The sequence below is a fragment of the Eubalaena glacialis genome, chromosome 9, assembly GCF_028564815.1.
Source record: "Eubalaena glacialis isolate mEubGla1 chromosome 9, mEubGla1.1.hap2.+ XY, whole genome shotgun sequence".
Taxonomy (NCBI): Eukaryota; Metazoa; Chordata; class Mammalia; order Artiodactyla; family Balaenidae; genus Eubalaena; species Eubalaena glacialis.
Window position 1 is genome coordinate 113,834,559 of NC_083724.1, and position 22,493 is coordinate 113,857,051.

The following is a 22,493-nucleotide window of genomic DNA, read 5'->3' on the forward strand; positions in this document are numbered from 1 at the left end:
AATTACCTCATTTTACTTTAATTACCTCTTTAAAGACCTTATCTCCAAATACAGTCACATTCTGAGGTACTAGGAGTTAGGACTTCATAGGAATTTGGGGGAGACACAATTCAGCTTGTAACAGATGGGGGACCATGAGGGTGAAGGGTGGGGACCGTGAGAAACTGACTTATTTGGACTGAGACCCGGGCTCATGGGACAGGAAGGAGGGCGTGTCCTTGTGCAAGGCCTGGAAAGCAGCCCCATGTTTGTAGTCGATGTCAGAATTAGTAGAGAGTTGTTGTAGGTTTAACGCTTATCGTAGGTGGCCCCCATCTAATTCTTTCGGCTGAACTAGAAGTCAGCATCCCAGACCAAGTTGTGATGCACTGCCGGTCACCCTTTCCCAGGTGTTTGCATCACTCAAGTGCATCTCAGACTGGTGAGAAGCATCTGGTGGTGGGGGAGAAACGAAGTGCTGGTTCTAGGTTCTTGAGTGGCAGCTGCCTCAGCCTTTAGGGATTGGGAAGGAAACAGCCCCACATAAAACTGTGAAGCTGGTGTTTAGGTCCCTCTCACCTCTTATCTGACCCTTTCTCAATCTCTGGCTCTGCTTGGTCCCCACCCCCCAAAACCCAACCCCCTCCCACTGCCCTCTGTGTGCCCAGAGGACGCCACCCCGCCCGGCTCTGCCATCTCCTCGAGTGCCCCGTGCGTCAGAGCTGCTCTCACCTGCCTGCCTTCTCCCCCGGCCCAGCCCCCAGGCCCCGTGGATAGGTTACCACGGGCTCTTGACACTCTGGCTCCCGCTGCTGTGGTGCCGCACATGGAGCATCCAGAGGGAGAGGGAGGGCGTGGGGGTTGTGTGCCCGCTTCTTTCTCTTCCACCTCTTTTTTCCATTTTCTTTCTTATCCTTTTGAATTGGACATTCGTAAGAAGACTCCTATCTGCTGCAAAACAGAGGTGGCCTGTAATTTGGGGGAGGGCTGGAGCCTGACAAATCTGTTGAACTGTCAGAAATGTTTTGACTAGTGTCAATTGTAAAGAACTGGTTCATCCAACAAGTAGCTATGCACCATCTATCGTGTGTCGGTTTCGGGGGACATCTAGAGATGAGTGACGACCTTTGAGGGCTTAAACAATTCTTGGGGAGACAGGCACGTAACAGACACCGAGGGAATAAGGCAGCAGAAAGGACTGTAATGGAGGTCCAGCTTACTCTGGGAGCCCACAAGAAAACACAGACACAGTTAACTTTTAGCAAAGGAAGGAGCATTTGAACTGGACCCAGGGAGGTGAGTAGGATTTGGGTGGGGGGATCTGAGAGAGAAGGGGCTGCCAGCCTGAGGGGACGAGTGACTGAAGATGCTTATGAAACCCCTTAACTCAGGGATAAATGTCATGAGATGAGAAAGAGAGGGTAACAAAAGAGTCAGTGATCCTTTAGGTGAACTTCAGAAGGTCTGGAACATCTGGAAACTGCCCCCAGAGTTTAATAGGTGCACGCATTTTTCTAGGAAGAGTCCCTAACTTTCATCAGAACCTTAGCAGTTCGATAAAGGCTAAGAGGTGCTGAACTGGATGGCCCTGGGCTTTCAGGTGAGGTGCGGAGTCGGGGAGGGGGCGGGCAACAGCATCAGTGTCACCTGGGAATTTGCTAGAAATGCAAACTCACTGGCCCCCTTTGTGATCTGCCCAATGAGAATATGCATTTTAACCAGGTCCCCCAGGTGACCCCCATGCACATAACCTCCGAGCTCTGACAGCTGTCTTCTGTGATTCTCAATTTCTGTGACTCTCTAGTCCGATGATCCTCAAATGTCAGTGTGCTTCAGAATCACCTGGAAGGCTAGTTATGACGTAGATCCCTGGACACCACCTCCAGAGTTCAGATTCAGTAGGTTTTTGTTGGGGCCAAAGGATTCACATTTCTTTGGTGAGGTCCTGGAGCCACACCTTGAGAAACATGACTGTAGCCCCAAGGAGGGGGGTAATCCAGCCACTTCCCAGGTAGTGATGGGCGGGCGGCCGTCCTTCTCAGTGAATTGGAGACCTCTGGGCAGCTGGCTCCAGTCAAGAGTGGCTGGAGGGGATCGCGCAGGGCATTGACTATCTCGCTAAGGTTCCCTTTATCACAGTGATTCTCCGATTTTCTGATCCCAGGCCCCCTCTGCACTCTTACACATTATTAGAGGCCTCAAAGAGCTTTAGTTCATGTGGGTTATATCTGCTGGTATTTACCATACTAGATATTGAAACTTAAAACTGTCAATTCGTTAAAAAAGGATAATGTGCCCATGTTGATATAAATAACATCTTTTTATTTTTTAAAAAATCTTTATTTTCCTTAAAGATTTAGTGAGAATTATAGCATTGTTTTACATTTTTCAAACCTCTTTTATGTCTGGCTTAATAGAGACAGATGGATTCTCCTATCTGCTTTTGCATTCAGTCTGTTGGGATGTCACATGTTATTGGAGCCTCTGGAAAACTCCACTGTACGCTTATGAGAATAAAGAGGATATATAACATGTTAGTATTGTTACGAAAGTTTTTTGTCATGGATTCTCTGAAAGGGCCTCAGGGCTCCCCAAAGGTCTCCAGACTATATACTTTGAGAATTACTGCTTTTTATTTTTTTTAGGCTATATTAGTTATAGGAGATAGAAAAAGGGAAGTATTAGTTTCACTATGTATTATCTTTGATCAAACTACATTTAGGGTATTTATCAACAGAATTCAGCTCATTAAAAATTATTTTTCTTTATTATTTTTTAAATTATGGTAAAATACACATAACACAAAACGTACCATCTTAACCATTTTTTTTTTTTTTTAAAGAGAAGATATTCGCCATGTATTTCTTCTTTAGGTCTTTTTTTTTTAATTTATTTATTTATTTTTATATTTATTTTTGGCTGTGTTGGGTCTTCGTTTCTGCACGAGGGCTCTCTCCAGTTGCGGCAAGCGGGGGCCACTCTTCATCGCGGTGCGCGGGCCTCTCACTATTGCGGCCTCTCTTGTTGCGGAGCACGGGCTCCAGACGCGCAGGCTCAGTAGTTGTGGCTCACGGGCCCAGTTGCTCCGCGGCATGTGGGATCCTCCTGGACCAGGGCTCGAACCCGTGTCCCCTGCATTGGCAGGCAGATTCTCAACCACTGCGCCACCAGGGAAGCCCCATCTTAACCATGTTTAAGTGTACAGTTCAGTGGCATTAAGTGCATTCACATTGCTGTACAGCCATCACCCCATCCATCTCTAGAACTCTTTTCATCCTGCAGAGCTGAAACTCTATTCATTAAACACTAACTCCCCATCTTCCCCTCCCTCAGCCCCTGGCAACCACCCACCTACTTTCTGCCTCTATGAATCTGACTACTCCAGGTACCTCATATAAGTGGAATCATATAGTATTTGTTCTTTTGTGTCTGGCTTATTTCACTTAGCAGGATGCCCTCAGGTTCGTCCATGTTGGAGCATGTATCAATTTCCTTTTTTTTTTTTTTTTTAAGACTGAATAATATCCCATTGTGTGAGTTTTTAGTTCATCCATTCTCCCCTTGATGGACACTTGGGTTGCAACTAGTGCTTTTTGGGTGCCTGTTGGGCCAGGTGGTTCTGTTCGCAACATTATGTGGCGTTCTTTCCCATCTTTTCAGCTGAGCAAGCCGAGGCCCTGGGAGCCTCACTCGCTAGCCTGAGATCAGGTACGTGACTGGGTCAGGATGTTGACCTCGCCTTGTTTGACTTCCAAGCCCACACACCTCCTCTTAAGCCACACTTTGGAGGGAGTTTGGACTTTCTTTGTGTGCTCTGTGCATCGAAGCAGAGAGGGGAGGAGCAAACCAAGATAAGCTCAAGGTCTTGATGGAAGCAGGGACCTCAGGGGAAAGATGCTGGCTTAATTGCAGCCCTAGTAGAGCAAGGATTTTCATTTCAGGGGTTGTTACAGTCTTTGTGGAAAAATCGGTACCTTTATTGGTCTGTGGTAGCTGTTGGCGGATGGTTTTGTTCTTAGAACAAAGCCTCTTGGCAGGGAAATGTTCGATATTCAAATTAGTGATCTGGCCACTAAAAGGCTCCCAGGAAGCGGTTGGGTGAATCCAGCAACCGGGGCTGGTCCGGATGGGCACCAAGCTGGGTCTTAAGGAGGAACCATGGTGGGAGGGGGGGCGGTCCCACCAGCCTGTCTGCTCCCTGTTGGTGAGGAAACGGAGTGACCAAGTCCCTTCCTATCTATGGCCCTCAGTTTCCTCATCAGAAAAAGGATGGTCTAGTTGGATGGTTTTCACATGGATGATAGCTTTAAACGTAAGCTGAATTCAAGCCAATGAATAAAACATAGAGCAACTCTTTGATTCAGGGGTGGACACTGGGAGCCCCTCCTTCCCGTCCCTCCTCCCACCCCACCCCGTCATCCCTACCGCTCTCCAGCCTGGAGGCCGTGTCCACGAGCAGCCCTCAGGGGTCCAGACTCCTGCCCGCAGCCCTTCCACCTCTTGCTCAAGTTTGCTGAGCACCTCAAGGTGCGGCTTAGACAAACGCCAGGTTAAGATCCAGCTCCTTGAGCTCTTTGAACGCTTGGCCAACGTTTACTGTCCTGTCCTGTGAATTTGCCAAGTCTGATCAAAAGCTGTGATTTTCTTCTCAGAGAAGGGATCATGGCCTTTGCATTTGTGTAGTAAGAAAGGGAAGAGGAGGCAGCTCTGGGCAGCAAAGACAAATAGAATCAGCTGGATAATTTCAGCACCACCTGCTCCATTTTTTAAATCTTAGGATTCTTAACGTCCTTGCTTAGCCTGGGGACATCTCAGAGCCCCTTTGCCCCCCAAATCGGCACATGTCTAGTGTATCCTATTAACCCTGCCCTCTCCCAACCCTGACACTGGTTCCTCTTTATTTTTCTGTAGCAGTGTATTTGTATTTTTATTTCTTTGGGAAAGATTGTATGGTGCACATGGGGCTGTGTGTGTGTGTGTGTGTGTGTGTGTGTGTAACTGTAACTATAGGCAGATTTCAAGCACCAAAACTCACTTTTAAGTATTTAACCAGCTGAGAAACGAGGGAATAGAGAGAAAACGTGGGGAAAGGAAATTACAGATAGCAGTTAAGAGAGGTGGTTTTGAGGTGGGAGCTACCTCGACATCCACAAATCATTTTCTTTTCCCTTACGGTGTTGAGTCTTCCTTAATCCCTAGAACACAGTAACTCCTCCAGCTACAAAGACAGCTGGTGGTTTCTTAACATCATTTATTTTTTAGGTAATTCATACTTGCTACTTAAAAAAAAACACACTGAGTTGTGTAAAATAAAAAGTCAAATTCCCCCTTCACTCCTGTAGAACTAGCTACTAGGAGTAGTTTGATGAGTATCTCCCAGACATTTTAAAAATATGCTTTTAAGTGTGTCTGTACATGAGTGTGTGTGTGTGTGTGTGTGTATATATATATATATATATATATATATATTTTTAATACAAGTGGAATCGTATGCTTTTTCATTTACTAGATCTTGGACAGATTTTCCTGTCAGTACATGTAGATTTACCTCATTCTTTTTAGTGGCTGCTTGGTGTCTCATAATACGGATGGACCATGATTTATTTACCCAGTCCTCTGTTGAGGGACATCATTTTGATTGTTTTTCACAGATGAATAATACATTTTAAAAGAAACTGTCACCACGTGCTACCTTATTCACCAGTCTTTAACTATCACAGTTTTAGTTTGTGTGCCTTCCGTGGAAGAAACTCTTGGCATTTTATTTTTGTTTTCTCAAGTGGGTAGTATTCTGCTATAGTGAAAAGAACCAGATAGTGAGGGCTTTAAAGTCTGGAGCTCTCGTTTCCAGCTTGGCCGTTTCTACTCCCTCTGGCTTGGAGCGAGGTCACGTGTCTACCTGAGGCTCTTCGTCCATGAGATGACCTTCCAACTCAGAGCTGTTGTGAAGAACAAAAGAGTCCACACAGGGAAGGTGGCTTCACCCAGCCCCTCCGAGGCCCTCTCATCTGCCTGGCCAAACTGCAGAGTAGTAAACAGTTTTCTCTTTTTGCCCAGATTTTAGATGACTCCATCCACTGGCATCTTTCACCCTAGGGATAACCACCCCAGCCATGTTTTCTGGCCTATTTTGAGAGAACTCTGCCCCCGAGTATCAGAGGAATTCAAGTAAGTGTTATCAAGGTAGACAGATTAGGAAGTGGAGTAGCTGTCCCCAGCCCACTGATTAAAGGGATGCTCTGTCTTCCCTCGGAGAAGCATCTCGTGCTGTGAACCATCGAGGGCCGGATGCTGCCCGAGCTCATGCTAAGCTGTTTTTTAAGTGGCTGTCTCCACTGTCTTTGCCACGAAACAATAGACCCAATGAAGTGCCCCTTCTGCAGCACACCTATTCTACATCTTGGCAAGAACAGAAGTGCCAGCTGCGGGCACCTCCCCGGCAGATGAGGTGACTAACTGAGAACGCCACCCCTGCCAGCGCTCTGGGTAAAAAGTCTGGGCAGAACTTGGTCTTCTTCCAAGTTCTTTCTGGGGCTCCTCTGACACTGAGCTGAAGATGGACATGGAGAGTAAACTGAGGTGGGGGGTGAAGAGAAGTTTGGGTTTTTTGGATCCTGGGAAACTCCGGATCCCCCACCTGTGTCAGCACACCTGTCGCCCGGCTACTAGGTGGCTGCCTGACCGCACTGAACCCGGAGGTTATGTAGAGCCTTATCCCTTTCCCTCCTCACCCACCGCTCAAATCAAGAGACTTCTTGAGGGGGTGGGTTGTTTTCCTAGGGCTGCTGTAACAGATGCAAACTGTTGAAACAACAGACGTTTAAAAAAATCTGAAATCAGGGTGTGAGCCGGTTTGGTTCCTTCCAGGGGCTCTGAGGGAGGCGCCCACCCCACTCCATGCATCTCTCCTAGCTTTGGTGGTTGCCAGAAGCCCTTGACCCTCCTTGATTTGTAGGTTCATTCCTCATCTGGAGAGCCGAACTCAATTACATCACAAGGACCCTATTTTCAAATAAGGTCACATTCACAGGTACTGGGCGTTCAGTCTTGGACGTATCTTCTTGGGGGTCCACTGTTCAACCCACTGTGGTGGGGTGTGACTTTGGAGTCTGAATGAAAAAACATGGTTCATCAAACACTGCATTTCCTTTATTAATTTTTAAAGTGAATTTTAATGATCACATTGAGGAGTGTGATAAGATATCCACATGGACATGTTTATCAGACACTTGGAAATATTGGAGTTGGAGTCAGGACGAAGCTATAGAGATTGATCTGGAAGCCTTGGAAACAAAGGAGAAGAGAATTAGAAGTTTCCTCCTAGCTATAAGTTTCTGTGATTTCAAGTTTAAAATAGAGGAGTAGAGAAGAGGTGGCTGGTTTTAGTAAACGAGGCCAAGAGATTCTGACGAATTCTCCAAGGTCGGTTTCTTTTTTATTTATTTATTTATTTTTGGCTGCATTGGGTCTTCGTTGCAGTGCACAGGCTTCTCATTGTGGTGGCTTCTCTTGTTGCAGAGCACGGGTTCTAGGCGCACGGGCTTCAGTAGTTGTGGTGCACAGGCTCAGTAGTTGTGGCTTGCGGGCTCTAGAGCGCAGGCTCAGTAGTTGTGGCACACGGGCTTAGTCATGTGGGATCTTCCCAGACCAGGGCTCAAACCCGTGTCCCCTGCATTAGCAGGCGGATTCTTAACCACTGCGCCACCAGGGAAGCCCCAAGGTTGGTTTCTTATACTTCAAGTCCTTCACGAGCTCTATGTTGACTCTTAGGAAGTCTTTCTCCTTAAACAGCCCCAGAGTCTTCTGAGACAAAGCTCCAGGATTCATGGAATTCCAAAGGCTTTGTTCTAGGAGTTTTTCCTTAGAACCGAGAGCTGTCTTCAGTTGCCTGCCCAGGTGATAGCTTTGGGGTAATAGTAGAGCAGACTCATTCATTTTTTTTTAACTTTTTATTTTATATTGGCGTATAGCCGATTAACAGTGTTGTGATAGTTTCAGGCGCACAGCAAAGCGACCCAGCCACACATATACGTGTATCCATTCTCCCCCAGACTCCCCTCCCATCCAGGCTGCCACATAACATCGAGCAGAGTTCTGTAGGTTTACTGCTCCCCGCCACCTCAAGCTGGAGGTGAATTACCTTTGCGATGAAAACATTAACCCATCGATCTAAGACAGAAACGGAAAATTTTGTTCGAGCCGAACTGAGGACTATAACCCGGGGACAGCCGCTCAGCAAATTCTGCCTGTTCGAGGTCAAAACGCAGTCACAGGGGCTGCCCTGCTGGCGCAGTGGTTGGGAATCCGCCTGCCAACGCAGGGGACACGGGTTCGAGCCCCGGTCCGGGAAGATCCCACATGCCGCGGAGCAACTAAGCCCGTGAGCCACAACTACTGAGCCTGCGCGTCTGGAGCCTGTGCTCCGCAACAAGAGAGGCCGCGATAGTGAGAGGCCCGCGCACCGCGATGACGAGTGGCCCCCGCTTGCCACAACTAGAGAAAGCCCTCGCACAGAAACGAAGACCCAACACAACCATAAATAAAAAATAAATAAATAAATAAATTTATAAAAATACTAGGTAACCCAAACATAATTAGAAAGGTACATTTAAAAAAAACCCAAAAAACAAACCGCAGTTACATGTTTTGAGACAGAGGGCTGTGTGTTAAATGATGTATTATTGACAGTTTACACAATCTAGCAAGTAGTGGGTCATGGCTCATCGTGGCCCCTTACAACATCAGGAAGGAATGTTATCTTTTATGGAGTTGTCTTGTTGATGCTGGGAGAATATTGCTCTTTATGGTCGAGCAGGTATTTCTACTGATGCGGGAGGCTTGGGTGATGCATAATGTAGACACACAGTGCACAGGAGAGGGGAGAAAGGAGGCTAAAGGGCAGAGAAAAAATTTTTTATGTTTAAATTTTTCTTGTCCTGCCATAAAATATGGATTTTATTTCACACCCTCTTTGATGAATGTGAGCTTGCAATGGAGGGCAAGAAGATAAAAGCCACAATCCACGGGATCATTTAGAAGTCACCCCCACCACAGTCTTTATCTCACATTCTTTCCTTTTTTCCCTTCCCTTCTTCCCAACCTTCTAGCCTGTGTTGGGTACCTGCTATGACCATGCTATCACAGTGGGAATAAAAATATGAGTAAGATACAGTGTGTGTCCCTAAGAAATTCACAGGCTTGTGAGGGGACCAGATCCAAAAATAGACAATTCTCATGCAACTAGATAACTTTAACGATGGAGATAATAATAATAACAACAGTCACCATTTATTGGCCTCCCTCCTATGTATCTACCAGGCATGGTCAGAAACAGGCATGATCTCCTATCATCCTTACAAAACTCCCATTTTATAGATGAGGAAACTGAGGCTCTGGAAGATTAAGTTGCCCAGTTAATAAGTAGTAGTAGTGGGGCTTGGAAGCTTGTTTGTTGGATTCCAAAGTTCATCTTTTAATTCCTATGATCAGGAACACAAAGGGAGGAGCCCTATCCAGCTGGACTGGTGGGAGGCTTGTCATTGGTCTGTGGGACTTAAAAATAGGGTATCACCTTTTATGAATTACAGAGCGTCCGATGGTATCAGCAGGGCACACAACCAGAGTACAAATGCTGTTATCTTCTCCCCTTTCTGGCCCTCACCTTTGTCCTCTTCATCCCTGTTGACCTGACACGCTTTCACGTGGGTGGAGAGACTTATTTACCTTTGGGCTCTCTTTGATTTTTTATTGACCCTTTTGACATTCATTTGCTCTTTTAAGTACTATTTGAGCTCTGCAGCCAGTGCAGACCTCTGGACTCGTGGAGATTCCTCCACACTCTGAGACATATCACAAGCTCATGAACAGCAGCTAGGGACTGCTCTCAATAAATAAGAATAATGACCCGTGGCAACATGCAGGGCGTTTATTGAGCGTGTAAAATGTACTGCCTTCCATGGCTGTTTCTCGCCTCAACATTCATCACATAACTGAAGGCCACGATTGATTCTCCGTCATAATGGAATCTTACACATGTGAGGGGATTGTAATTAACATGCCGGCATTGCTTTCTTCAGAAAATCTCGAACTGCAGATCCAGCACTGCTTGATGATAAATGTTTCCTTGCCTGCAGTGCTGCTGTCTCGTAGATCCAGAGCTCTCATGACGTGCAATATGCAGAACAAATGAGTGCAGGGTAGCAGGACCTCTTAAAGTGTGCAGGGTCTGAGGGCCGCTGGCCACCAGAACGCTTTGCTGACCTGGCTTACAGGACCCTTCTCTGCGGGAACATTACTTGGAGGAAAGGAACAAACATACATTCAGCCTCCGCTCCATCCGGGACCAGTCACAGATGCCCTGGGGAAGAAGATGAGTAGGAGCTTGCCTGCTCTCAGGGTGGACCATGGAGAGGACATGAAAGGCTCTGTGAGATCCAGGAAGGGCAGAGCTGTTTTATTGTGATGGGGGAGGGTAGGGCTTCATGGAGAAGGCAGTGTTTGGCACAGGTGTTGAAGGCTTCTTGAAGGCCAAGCTGAGGGAAGTAGGTGCTCTTGGTGGAAGTTACAATATGTTAAACCACGGAGCTGAGAAAGTAGGGCGCCCATTCAGAAAACATCCTGCAACTCAGTTTAGCGGGTTCAGGTGAGCAGTTGGAAAGGAGGAGAAGAAAGTAGGCCGGCACTGTGCTCTAGACTGAGTGTTTGTGAGCCCCCCAAATTCGTGTGTTGAAATCCTAACCCTGATGTGATGGTATTAGGAGGTGGGCCCTCGAGGAGATGATTAGGTCTTGAGGGTGGAGCCCTCGTGAATGGGATTAGTGCCCTTTAGAAGAAACTCCAGAGAGCTCTCTTGTGCTTTCCTCCATGTGAGGACACAGTGAGAAGATGACCATCTATGAACCAAGAAACAAACTGTCACTAGATACTGAATCTGCTGATGCCTTGATCTTGGACTGCCCAGCCCACAGAACTGTGAGAAATAAATGTCTGAGTTTATAAGCCACCCAATCTATGGTATTGTGTTATAGCAGCCAGAATGGATCACCATACACTGCCATACTCTTACTATTATAGGCTCCCCAGCCTATAATAATAAAGTGATTATTATAAGTAATACATTCCCACTGTAGGGATTTAGATAAACAGAAAAGAAAGCAGCAGCCATAAACCCACCTCCCTGGTGTAGGGCGGGGTGGAGGGGACTGCTGTGAGCATCTCATATTTTATTCAAACCTTTTTTTAAAAAAAAAAAAACGTGTTTCAATATGAAAATTCAAATTCATGCATTTCTAATGAAACTTGGGCTGGATGGGACAGAGGCTGGGGGCTTCTGGCTTTGGGTCAGATCAGTTTCCAAGATCTCTGCTAAGTCCTTCATTTTGCTTTCTTGGTTGTTCTAGGGAGTGGCAGAGGTTGAACTGGAACAGAACCTGAATCGGACTTTCAGAAGCTTCTTCAGAGCAAGTGATGAGGTGAGGGGTGTGGGGGGCAGGGTTGGGGGTAAGCAGGAAGGGGGAACTGCAGGGGTGCAGGTCCCCAGATGGCTTCCCTGGGAGGATGGGGGGATAGGGGATGTCAGGGTCTGGGAATAAGCAACTTGCCTTCTTTTCTTTGACTTCTCTAGTTAGGGCAGTTAGGGTCCTTACTCCACTGGTCGCTTCATTAATGGGAAAAGGTCCTGTCCTCACTGTCACACACCAGTAGGGCTTTGAAACCCAGATCAAAGAAGGATTATAATGGTGACAGTTTAGAAATTCTGCTGTTATTACCATTACCATTTTCATATGGATAATTGCTTATCAAAGTGCAGAATTAATTGATGCTTCTAACCCTTTTCTTGAACAACCACAGGAGCCTAGGATGCTTTAACGTGCTAACCCCACCCTCCTGTCTTACGTGTTAGGAGTCACTGTTGCTGTTGCTTTATCTGGTCAGTGCCTACTTAGATGGCCTGATTTTTGCCAGTTTCTTTGCTGACCACTTCTGGCACCTCACTCTTTTATACTGAGTTCAAATTTCTTTCTTCCTGAAGTACCTTCTTTTGTAGTTTTCTCAGTAAGAGTCTGTTAGCAGTAAACTCATAATTTTTTGGCCTGAAAATATCTTTATTTTGCTTTCAATCCCAAAGAACAGTTTATCTGAGTATAGCATTCTAGGTTGACAATTATTTTCTTCTAGAAGCTTCTGTCATTGCTTGTAAGAAATTGGTCTCAGGTCTACCTTCTGGTGTATTATTTGTCTTTTAGTCATGTCTGATCTGCAGTTTAGCCCATCTTTATTTTTGAAAGTTGCATTTGGTTCTTTTTCAAAGCATTCTGATCTCTTTCAATAGAGTTTTGTTCTATTCTTATTGTTCAGTTCCTTCTTTTGTCTTTAATCATTTTAAGCATACTCATTTTTCATTCTCATTCTGTGCAAGTTCTATTATTTGGTATTCTTGGAGAGTCTTGTTTTACTGTTTGCTATGTTTGCTGTCTCCTGCAATGGGGCTTTAGTGTATATGTGCAGGGGGTGGGGCAGGGTAGGGAGAGAGCTCTGTAATTTGGGTTTGTGAGCTCATCTTCAGCAGCACTTACTCTGCTCCAACCTGCTTCAGCTGAGATGGAGGAAATGGCCCTCCTGGGTGGTTTAGCATTTGCTTCTCCTGCCAGGCCTTCTGGTGGCATTACCAGCCCAAGCTCACTTTTGCTGTTGTTGTTTACTTCACTTAGTGGGGGTTTCCAGATCTCGTAGTGTGGATTCAAACTGAAACACGTGTGAAGGCAGGCTTGTGGCTATGAATTCCTAGGGGAGCTTTTTTTGGGTTCCTCTTAGTACCAAACTGAATGGTCCAACTCTTTTGACATCTCTCTGTCATGGTGGATGGGTTTTTTCTAGTTCACCCTTTAACTGAGGACCCCAGATTGACTGGATTCACCGTGAAGGGGTGGGGAGGATCTCATTTTTACCTTCGCATCTGACCTAAGGTCTCATCTCTTGTTCCCACTGGTTGATACACCCAAGTCCTTACATTCCCAAGACCCACAAGCACCCAGGAGCAGTCTTGGCCTTGGAGCTTGGTTGTGAGCTGCCTCTGCCCTGACCACTCAGGACCAACCTAGCTCTCTTGGGCATTTAGCATGTCTGTATAGTCTGCTGGCACTTGTAGGGTTTTTAGATGCCCCGTTCCTACATATTTCCTTTGCTTGACCCATGACATCCTTTCTAACTTTTCTCCCTCCAGACTTTTCTCACCACGAACAGAGTCTGTGAAATGGGTAAGAGACATTCTCAGGAGGGAATGGAGACAGGAGGGCCATGATGGGAACCAGCCAAACGTTAAATGAGTGTTTCTCCATCTGCCAGCCCTGAACTAGTTAAGCCCTGACTTGCTTAACATAGATCCCCGCTGGTGAATCTCACTCACCCTAACCCTGGGCTGACCACACAGCCTTGGCTTCCTCTCCCCTATGAAGTTTTGGATTCAAGATCTTAAACAGTAAGAGCTTGGAGGACTCTCAGAGCTCTTCAGGGCAGATCCACCGTCTACTGATTACGACAGAGACCCAGGAGAGGAACTGACCACTGCAGGGTCACCTGGTGCAGGCAGAGCAGAAATCAGGCCAGACCCCCAGCCAGGTCTCCTCTGTCGTAGTGCCCTGGCCTCCCCTCCATCAGGCTCAGTTCCATCCCGTGAAGACAGCCCCTGTTCTCCCTCCCAGTTTGGATATAAGTGAGGAGCCAGAGCCGGGAGCAGATTGGCGCTCATCCCCTTGACTCCTGGATCCGGCACTGTTTCCACAGAACCTTGTTTGACCCCAAGCCTGTGACTTTGCCATCATTCCCTTGTATTTGTATTAATAATGATGATTGCTATCACTTGTTTGAGCACCTACTGTGTGCATCAGACACTGAGCTAGCCCCCTTTAGTAATATTGTTTATATTTCTCGTGACATCCGTAAAAACTCTCACTATTATCTCTATTCTACAGATGAGGAAAATGGGTCTCAGAAGAGTTACAGAATTTGTCCAGAGTGGCCAGGCTGGGGTTAAACTCCTCCAAGCCTAAAGACCATACTCCTCTCACTGGTCAGGAGCACCTCTCCCTTCCCTCCTTCCACCTCTTTACTTATTCATGTAGTCAATCGTTCAGTCCTTCTTTCCTCAAAAGTTTTGAGCGCACACTTGGTGTGAGTCAGGGGCAGGTATCCAAACGCATGAGTCAGAGACATTGCCCTCCGGGAGCCCAAGTCTCTTGGGGAGACAGAGAGCAGTAATGAAAGAAGGAGAGGTGGTGAAGGGTCTCAGAGGTGTTGGAACTTGGACACCTGACCCAGAGGGTGGGAGAGGAAACAAGTGGCTTTTTGTAGGAGGACTCTTTGTGAGTACCCCAGAGGAGCCCAGCCTCAGCAAGATGGTCACCGAGGAGGACATCCAGTTCTATGTTCAGCAGTTCAAGAAGTCTGGTTTCAGGTAAAGAGAACAACACCCCGAACACAGGAGAGAGAAGGTGGGCAGACAGGGGCTCTTCTGCTCTCGCAGTGCTGGGTGAGGCCCAGTGCCAGCTCAGTCCCAGTGAATGCCTGGCCAGCTTCTGCTTGAATGCCTCCAGTGTCGGGAGGCTCACTACCTGACGATGCTCAGCCTGCTCGAGTTTGGAGAGTTCAGCTTGTTCTCCTTTATGCTTAGGAGCCCCTTCAGAGCAGATGTTTTTAACTTTTTTTCAGTGGTGACCTCTGTGAGGATCAGATGACAGCTCTGAGTTCTTACTTCAGAAAAACACAAAACCCCACGTAACCTCAAAAACTGCGTACATATTCGGTGGGGGGCGGTGGTTATAGGCTCAGCTTTACTGAGCTCTAACTCACATACCATAGAATTCACCCTCTGAGAGTGTACAGTTCAATGGTTTTTAGTCATTTCATGGAGCTGCGCTGTCACGATACATTTTATGGATCGCCACGATCCATTTTAGAGTGTTTTCATCTCCCAAAAAGCAGCTCTGTTCCCTTTCATGGTCACCCCCACTTCCCCTGGGCCCCCAGTTCTGGTCACTCACCCATCTGCTCTCCATCCCCCTGGAGCTGCCTATTCCAGATGTTTCACGTAAACGGAGTCGTACGCTGTGTGGTCCTTCGTGTGTGGCTCCTTTCACTCTGGTTCGCCCATGTTGTAGTCTCTGCCAGACTTCGTTCCTTTTCCTCAGGTCTGTTTTTATGCTGCAGTTCAGGGCCCTGCCCTGAAATCACTGAGAATCCCTCTTAACAGCCCCTTTTCTGCATGTCCCTTCAAGTATTTGCATATTGCAAATCTTCGAAGCTCGTGAGTTCTTCAAGGGCGCTGCAGGTCACCGCGTTTCCATCCTCCCCCTCTCTCCTCACGCCCCCATCCTTCACTCAGACCCAGGGACGCAGAAGGAGCCCAACAGCAGGACCACCTTCGTCAGCCCAGCCCACAAGTTCACAGTGTGGCGACCTTGGCCGTGAACACCCGTGGTGGCCTTTAGACCCCAGTGTCTCCAGTATCACAATTTCAACCCTTCCCTAAGCATCTCCTTTCTTTCCCCCCCCCCCCCGCGAAGTGGGTGACAATTTAAGAGTCTCAGACTGGGAGACAGAGGTTCTCTGGAAGGGAACGTATAGGCAATCCGATCCGACCCCTCCTTGCACAGGAGGGAAAATTAGAAGTCCCCAAAGGGCACGTGGCTTGTCCAAGGTCTTTCCGGGCCCTCCCTTTCACCGGAAGCCTCAAGGGCCGGACAGCACCAAGCCATTCCATACCTGAGGATTGGGAGAATGCTCCAGGTACAGCCCTGGAGCCACCCTACCTGTCCGGAGGAGACACCTCGTCATCACTTTCCGATGTCACATTAGGAGGAAGCACCTCCCGGTGGCCCTTTTCTGTGGGCTCCCTGGGACAGGGGAGTGGCCCTGGCTGGTGAGGGCACTAAACCAAGCTCCCCCCGCTCTTCCGAGACAGTCCTGGGAGAAAATGGAGAGTCCTGTAGGGCTGACTTCTGTGTGTCCGCTGATGCCCACCTCAGAGAACACCAGCCCTCAGCCCAGCGCTGTGCCTGCACCAGGCCGTGCTCGATAAAGCCCGGCAGGCACGCAGGGCACCGGGGTGTGAATCCTGGGCTCTGTTCTTTTCCCCCTGCAGGAGCCTTTGCTCTTCCTGGGAAGACTGGCTCTATGCTGAGCAGGTTGCCGGTGGGGTCTGTAGCACAAGCATCTACTAAAAGCTTTCCTCCTTTTATTCCCTCGTCCGCCCCTCCCAGGGGGCCTCTAAACTGGTACCGAAACATGGAAAGGAACTGGCAGTGGGGCTGCAAAGGCTTGGGAAGGAAGGTGAGTTCGGCGCTGTTCTCCTCCCCGACGAGTCACCCTTCGGGCATCCATGGACCCAACTGATCGGCCGCTGGGTCAGAGCCCGGGGTGGGCAGACCGGCCGGCTGCTTTTGGAGATGCCTCCACTGCAGGGTTTCCTCTTAGGACCTCTTTTGCTGCTGCTTCTCCTGGAAGGGCAGAGAGCAGGGAGAGGGTGGGGACAGGGGTCTGCCAGGTGACTGCAGAAGCAGTCTGGATGGCCTAGGTCTCCCGGCGGTGCCCCGGCTCAGGGCGCAGGTGGTCCAGTTAACTCCCAGAGGTAACAAGGATGAAGCTCCTGGCTCACAGAGGAACATTACGTGCTCTCAGAGAGACAGGGCTTTAACCTCTGGCTGCGTCACCTCGACCGCGTCAGTCCGAGTCTCAGTTTCCTTTGTTTGTCAAGCAGAAGCCACATTTCCAACCCCTGGGTCTGCAAAGGGAGTAATGGGGCCCCTGATTTACATTCAAAACATTAAAAACCTAAGGGAAATTGCATTTTCACGTTCCTCAGCTCACTCAGTAGCCCTGGCCATCTTCTTGATTCAGTCACAAATGAACGGCCCTCTATATGCCAGGAATGGAGCAAATAACAGGCGGGGTCCTGACCTCACGGGGTTAGGTCTTGAGGCAGTAGAGCATAAAAACAGTGGTTCAGAGAAGGCTGGGCAGAGAGTCGGCCTGGGAGGTAATCCCTGTGTGACCTTGGGCAAGGCACTTAAACACTCTGTTCTCCGTGGCCGCCAACATGGAAGTGACAAGAATGGTGCCTACCTCAGGCAGGAGCTGTGTAAGGATCAAGTGGGTTGACGCACATCAAATGCTGAGTTAGAACAGTGCCTAGTACGTAGTAGTGGTTTAATTAATGCTCTTTAGCCTATCATCACTCTAATCTGTGATGGACAAAAATGACAAAACTGCAGTTTGATTGGCAGACTCTCTCAAAGCATGAGGGACGAGGAGGAGGTCCTCGGGGAGGTGAACCCCGATGGCAGTAGGTTTGGGGACCCCCTCTTCTGCAGATTCCTTCCGGATCTTCCTCCTCTCCCACCTCCTCCCATTGCCTCTGCCACCGCTTTACGTTTTCACCTGGAACATTCTAGAGTGTCCATCCCACCCCCACAGCAGCCTCAGGATTCGTTTCAGCCACAAAACCACCCCTGGGTCCTCACCCCTTGGTGAACGGGGCACAGTGAGAAGGGCACAGTTCTGCGTTGTAGGTAAAAAACGGTGCGCATTCCTTACCCAGGGACAGTGAACGCCGTTTGGAAATTGTCATGGTAGCGTGAGAACACAGAGTAAAAGGAGGTTCTCTCAACCTTGCGGTGCCCCATGTATCAGTAGACAAAAAGTGAAGTCCCTTTGCTGCCTGTAATGTCACACTGGCCCCAGCGTGGCTGGCCCAGTCACACTCTGGCTGCCCTTGTGAAGCGTCCGTTCAATTCATAGAAAAGGAATATTGATCTCTGTCTAAGGGCATCTTTCCTCCTTCCCAGTGCCATCTGTTTGGTGTCAGGAATATCAGTCACACAGAGTGGACCACACGCATGTTCTTACTTATACACACGCACACAGAGCCTGTGTGGTCAGTATGTGGCTGAATCCATCCGTATGAGAAAAACCCAGTTTTTTCCTCCTGTGTGTCTCCTTTACTTTCACACAAATCACTTTCTTGCTGACACTTCTTATCACCAAATGTGTGGAGGTTTTTCCACACACCACCAAGCAGTTCTCTGCAACACCAGCTGGGTGGCCTACAATTTAACTCAGTTCTGGCACTGTCTACCTGGAGACGGCGTCAGAGCCCACAGGTTAAGGGCTCAGTCCCACAAGACTGCTCCCCACTTCAGATGCCAACCCCAAGTCCAGGTTGTTACCTGCGCTTCCAACTGATTGGCTATAAATTGGAGGCTCCCAGGACCTCCTCCTTGGGTCTATTAATTTTCTAGAGTGGCTCACAGAACTCTGGGAAACACTTACTTACGTTTACTAGTTTATTAAAGGATTTGATAAAGGACACAGATGAACCGCCAGACGAAGGAATCCACAGGGTGAGGTCTGGGAGGGTCCCAAGCCCAGGAGCCTCTGTCCCTGTGGATCTGAAGTGTGTTACCCTTTTGGTGTGGATTTCACCAACCTAGAAGTTCTCTGAACTCCATGCTACTGGGATCGTGTGGATGTTTATGGAGACTTCCTCACGTAGATGCGATCAATTATTAACTCCATTTCCAGCCCCTCATCCCTCTCCCCTTCCAGACGTGGGGCAGGAGGAGGTAGCTGAAAATCCGAAGTATCTAATCATGGCTTTGTCTTCCTGGTGACCAGCCCCCATCCAGGAGCCCAGCCAGAGTCACCTCATTGGAACAAAAGATGCTCCAAGCGCTCTTATCACTTAGGAATTTACAAGGGTTTCAGGGGCTCTATGCCGGGAACCAGGGGCAGAGAGCAAGATATACATTTTCTAATCTCGCATACCATCATTTCAGATCTTTAGTAATACTGGTGCCTCCTTCACGCAAAGCACGTGGTGGAAACAAAGCCAGACCACAGTGGTGCTGTGAGGGGTCTTCTGCGGGGGAGTTAATAGTGGAGGAGGCCCCGCGGTGTGAAAATACCATCTCCTTGCCTGGGTGAGGGAGGGCCTGAGCGTGGAGGCTGCTTCTCCTTCCCGTTATCCCTCCCCAGATCCTGATCCCGGCCCTGATGGTCACCGCGGAGAAGGACTTCGTGCTCGTTCCTGAGATGTCCAAGCATATGGAGGACTGGGTAAGGCAATGGTTCTGCTCGGGGCCATCGGGGCTTCTTGGAGGAGGGCACAGGCATCCCAGAGGATGCAGAGTGGGATGTTCGGGGGAACATCCGACGAGGGCTTCCTCAGCAGCATCACTGTCACCTTTTGGGAGCAGCGATTAAGACTGCTGCTTCCTGGACTTCCCTGGTGGTCCAGTGGTTAAGACTCCACGCTTCAGGGAACTAAGATCCCGCATGCCACGCGGTGTGGCCAAAAGAAAAAAGAAAAGACTGCTGCTTCCTTTCCCCTTCACTGATGCAGTCTCTCATCACTCACTCATTCTTTCATTTCACGGGCTTTTCCTGTGCACTTAGATGAGTTGGGACAGTGCTAGATACCAGGGAGGTAAAGATGAATGAGGTGCAGACCCCACCCCGCAGGAGGTCATGTCCAGCAGTTAACCCCATATGCAGGAGGCTTGTGTGGACGAGGGCACAGCTGGGAGCGAGGGCTTCACAGAGGTGCTGACCACTGCCTCTGGCCTTGAGGAACTCCTAAGCCTTGCTCGGCAGAGAGAGAACGGTAGAGGAGACAGGGTGTTGAGAGGTGAGGATGGATGAGAGAGGTCAGAGGGTGCGGCTGGGAGGTTATCCTGAGCCCACTGGGCCAGGCTGAGCTGTGTGGACCTATGGGTGAGGAGACTGTCGAAGTGGAGAGATGGGTATCAAACCTGTGGTTTGGAAGCACACTCTGCTGAAAGCGTGGAGGTTGGTAGGGATTGGGAGACCTGCAAGTGGGGTCACCGTGACTGCTCATGTATCCTGGCTGGATGCGGAGAGCATTCGCCTGCACTTGGCAGTGGCTTTGTTAGCGTCATCCAGTGCGGTGGACAGAGTGTGTTTCAAGGGATGTTGCCAAGGACGCCCTTTGTGGGTGGTGGAGCCAGTCAAGGGAGGGCTGTGACCCACTTTGGGGATTCAGGTGCCAAAAGGGAGACTGAACAGCCCTGCGTGCAGACCACCAGGGAGGAGGGAGGCGACATGGGAAGGGGACGCAATCATGGCTATAGGGCAAGAGCCAAGCTCGACCCGGCATTTTCCAGGCAGTGAACAGGCCAAGTCCTAATGGTTCTGGAGGGAGACAGTCTGTTGTGATGAGTATGGGTCAGCCTGAATTTGAATCTTAGCTCAGCCACTCTCTGTGTGGCCTTGGGCCAGTTACCTAACCTCTCTGAGCCTTCATATTACCCAAAGGATCATGGTCAAAGATAAACAAGGCAGGGCTTCCCTGGTGGCTCAGTGGTTAAGAATCCGCCTGCCAGTGCAGGGGACATGGGTTCGAGCCCTGGTCCGGGAAGATCCCACATGCCACAGAGCAACGAAGACCGTGCGCCACAACTACTGAGCCTGCGCTCTAGAGCCCGCGGGCCACAACTACTGAGCCCGCGTGCCACAACTACTGAAGCCCGCGCGCCTAGAGCCTGTGCTCCGCAACAAGAGAAGCCACCGCAATGAGAAGCCCGCGCACCGCAACGAAGAGCAGCCCCCGCTCTCCGCAACTAGAGAAAGCCCGCGCGCAGCAATGAAGACCCAACGCAGCCAAAAATAAATAAATAAAATACATAAATTTATTTAAAAAAAAGATAAATAAGGCAGTGCATGTGCAGCACCTAGCACATAGTAGGAGCTTGATCAGTGGTCATTCCTTTCCTAAATCATGCGGGGTTTTCAGGGGGGTGGCCCACAGGGAGCGGAGAACTTGCCTTCTGCCATTTACTTTTCCGGGTGGGATTTTCTTCCAGATCCCCCGCCTTAAAAGGGGTCACATTAAGGATTGTGGACACTGGACACAGATGGAGAAGTAAGGAGATGGGGGTCCCTGGGTGGGGGACGTCAGGGCTCCCTGTTCGCCTCCAATAAGCCGCTTACTTTACCACCTCTGCCTTCGCCTGAGTGAGGGAGTGCGTCCAGACAGATGCGAATTGCCTTCTGTTCCCTTTCCAGGCCCGCAGAGTTGAATCAGATCCTCATTGAGTGGCTGAAGACTGACGCCAGCGACCCACCGGAGGTCTCGAAGCTTTAGAGTGTGACTTGTGTCAGCCGCCAGCGGGCACTCCAACCGCTTCATCTGCTGGGGGCGCTTCTCTGGTACCCGGATGGGGCCTTACCCGCATCTCTCAAAACCGGCAGCGTCGTTCTGAAGGGGTTTGCAGCAAAGAGTGATTTTCCCTAAATGAAATGAGTCAGATTTGACATAATTTTAGATACAGGAAAAATCACGTGTGATTAATTCTCTGGGTATAAACGTATCCCTTTATGTCTAAGGATTCTGTGGGGGACAGAATGGGATGGCCAGGGGGTGATTTCTCTTTGGCTAATCAAGTCAGCGTTTCGATGATGCAAAATCAGCAATTGACAAGCTTTTCAGCAGAGATGGGAACTCCTTTATTCAATAAAATGAAGACAACTGCCATAGTGCTCCTTGTGTTCTTGGGAGGAAAGCAGAGTGATTGTTCTAAGAAAGTATCGCGTTTGGGTGAACACTGTTTTCTCTGCTCTGAGTCTCTCTACGAGTCTCTGCGTGATCTGGAACAGTGCTGTCTGGTGGAACTTTCTTTTTTTATTAATTTATTTTATTGAAGTGTAGTTGATTTACAATGTTGTGTTAATTTCTGCTGTAGAGCAAAGTGATTCAGGTACATATGTGTATGTACCTTTTTCATATTCTTTTCCATTGTGGTTTATCACAGGATATTGAATATAGTTCTCTGTGCTATACAGTAGGACCTGGTTGTTTATAACTTCTATATGTAGTAGTTCACATCTGCTAATCCCAAACTACTAATCCATCCCTCCCCCACCCCCCTCCCCCTTGGCAACCACAAGTCTGTTCTCTATGTCTGCGAGTCTGTTTCTGTTTTGTAAATAAGTTCATTTGTATCATATTTCAGATTCCATATGTAAGTGATATCATATGGTTTTTGTCTTTCTCTTTCTGACTTACTTCACTTAGTATGACAACCTCTAGGTCCATCCATGTTGCTGCAAATGGCAGTATTTCATTCTTTTTTATGGCTGAGTAATATTCCATTGTATATATGTACCACATCTTCTTTACCCATTCATCTGTTGATGGACACTTAGGTTGCTTCCATGTCTTGGCTATTGTAAATAGTGTTGGAACAAACATAGGGTGCATGTATCTTTTCAAACTATAGTTTTCTCCAGATATGTGCCCAGAAGTGGGATAACAGACTCAGATGGCAACTCTATTTTTAGCTTTCTGGGGAACCTCCGTACTGTTTTCATAGTGGCTGCACCAATTTATATTCCCGTGGAACTTTCTGACACAATTGAAATGGTCGGTTCTGTGCTACCAGATAGAGTGGCCACCAGCCACGCGTAGCCATGTGCCCTGTCTCCCTGCTCTGTTGGCATGG

At 48.5% G+C, this 22,493-nt stretch overlaps 1 protein-coding gene across 3 annotated transcripts in view; it reads left to right on the forward strand.

The window, feature by feature from the left end:
- The window catches only part of EPHX2 (epoxide hydrolase 2), a 64,488-nt gene extending 42,962 nt beyond the window's left edge, over positions 1 to 21,526 (forward strand). For 2 of the 3 annotated variants that reach the window (XM_061200727.1, XM_061200728.1), the window contains exons 13-19: positions 11,379 to 11,450; positions 13,202 to 13,235; positions 14,329 to 14,431; positions 16,236 to 16,305; positions 19,009 to 19,089; positions 20,856 to 20,914; positions 21,058 to 21,526. In XM_061200727.1, the coding sequence (XP_061056710.1) occupies positions 11,379 to 11,450; positions 13,202 to 13,235; positions 14,329 to 14,431; positions 16,236 to 16,305; positions 19,009 to 19,089; positions 20,856 to 20,914; positions 21,058 to 21,136 (498 nt within the window). In that variant the 3' untranslated portion in view covers positions 21,137 to 21,526. Of the gene's footprint in view, positions 1 to 11,378; positions 11,451 to 13,201; positions 13,236 to 14,328; positions 14,432 to 16,235; positions 16,306 to 19,008; positions 19,090 to 20,855; positions 20,915 to 21,057 lie in introns of those variants that run through there. The other variant, XM_061200729.1, reaches the window with a different exon arrangement.
- The last annotated feature ends 967 nt before the right edge of the window (positions 21,527 to 22,493 follow it).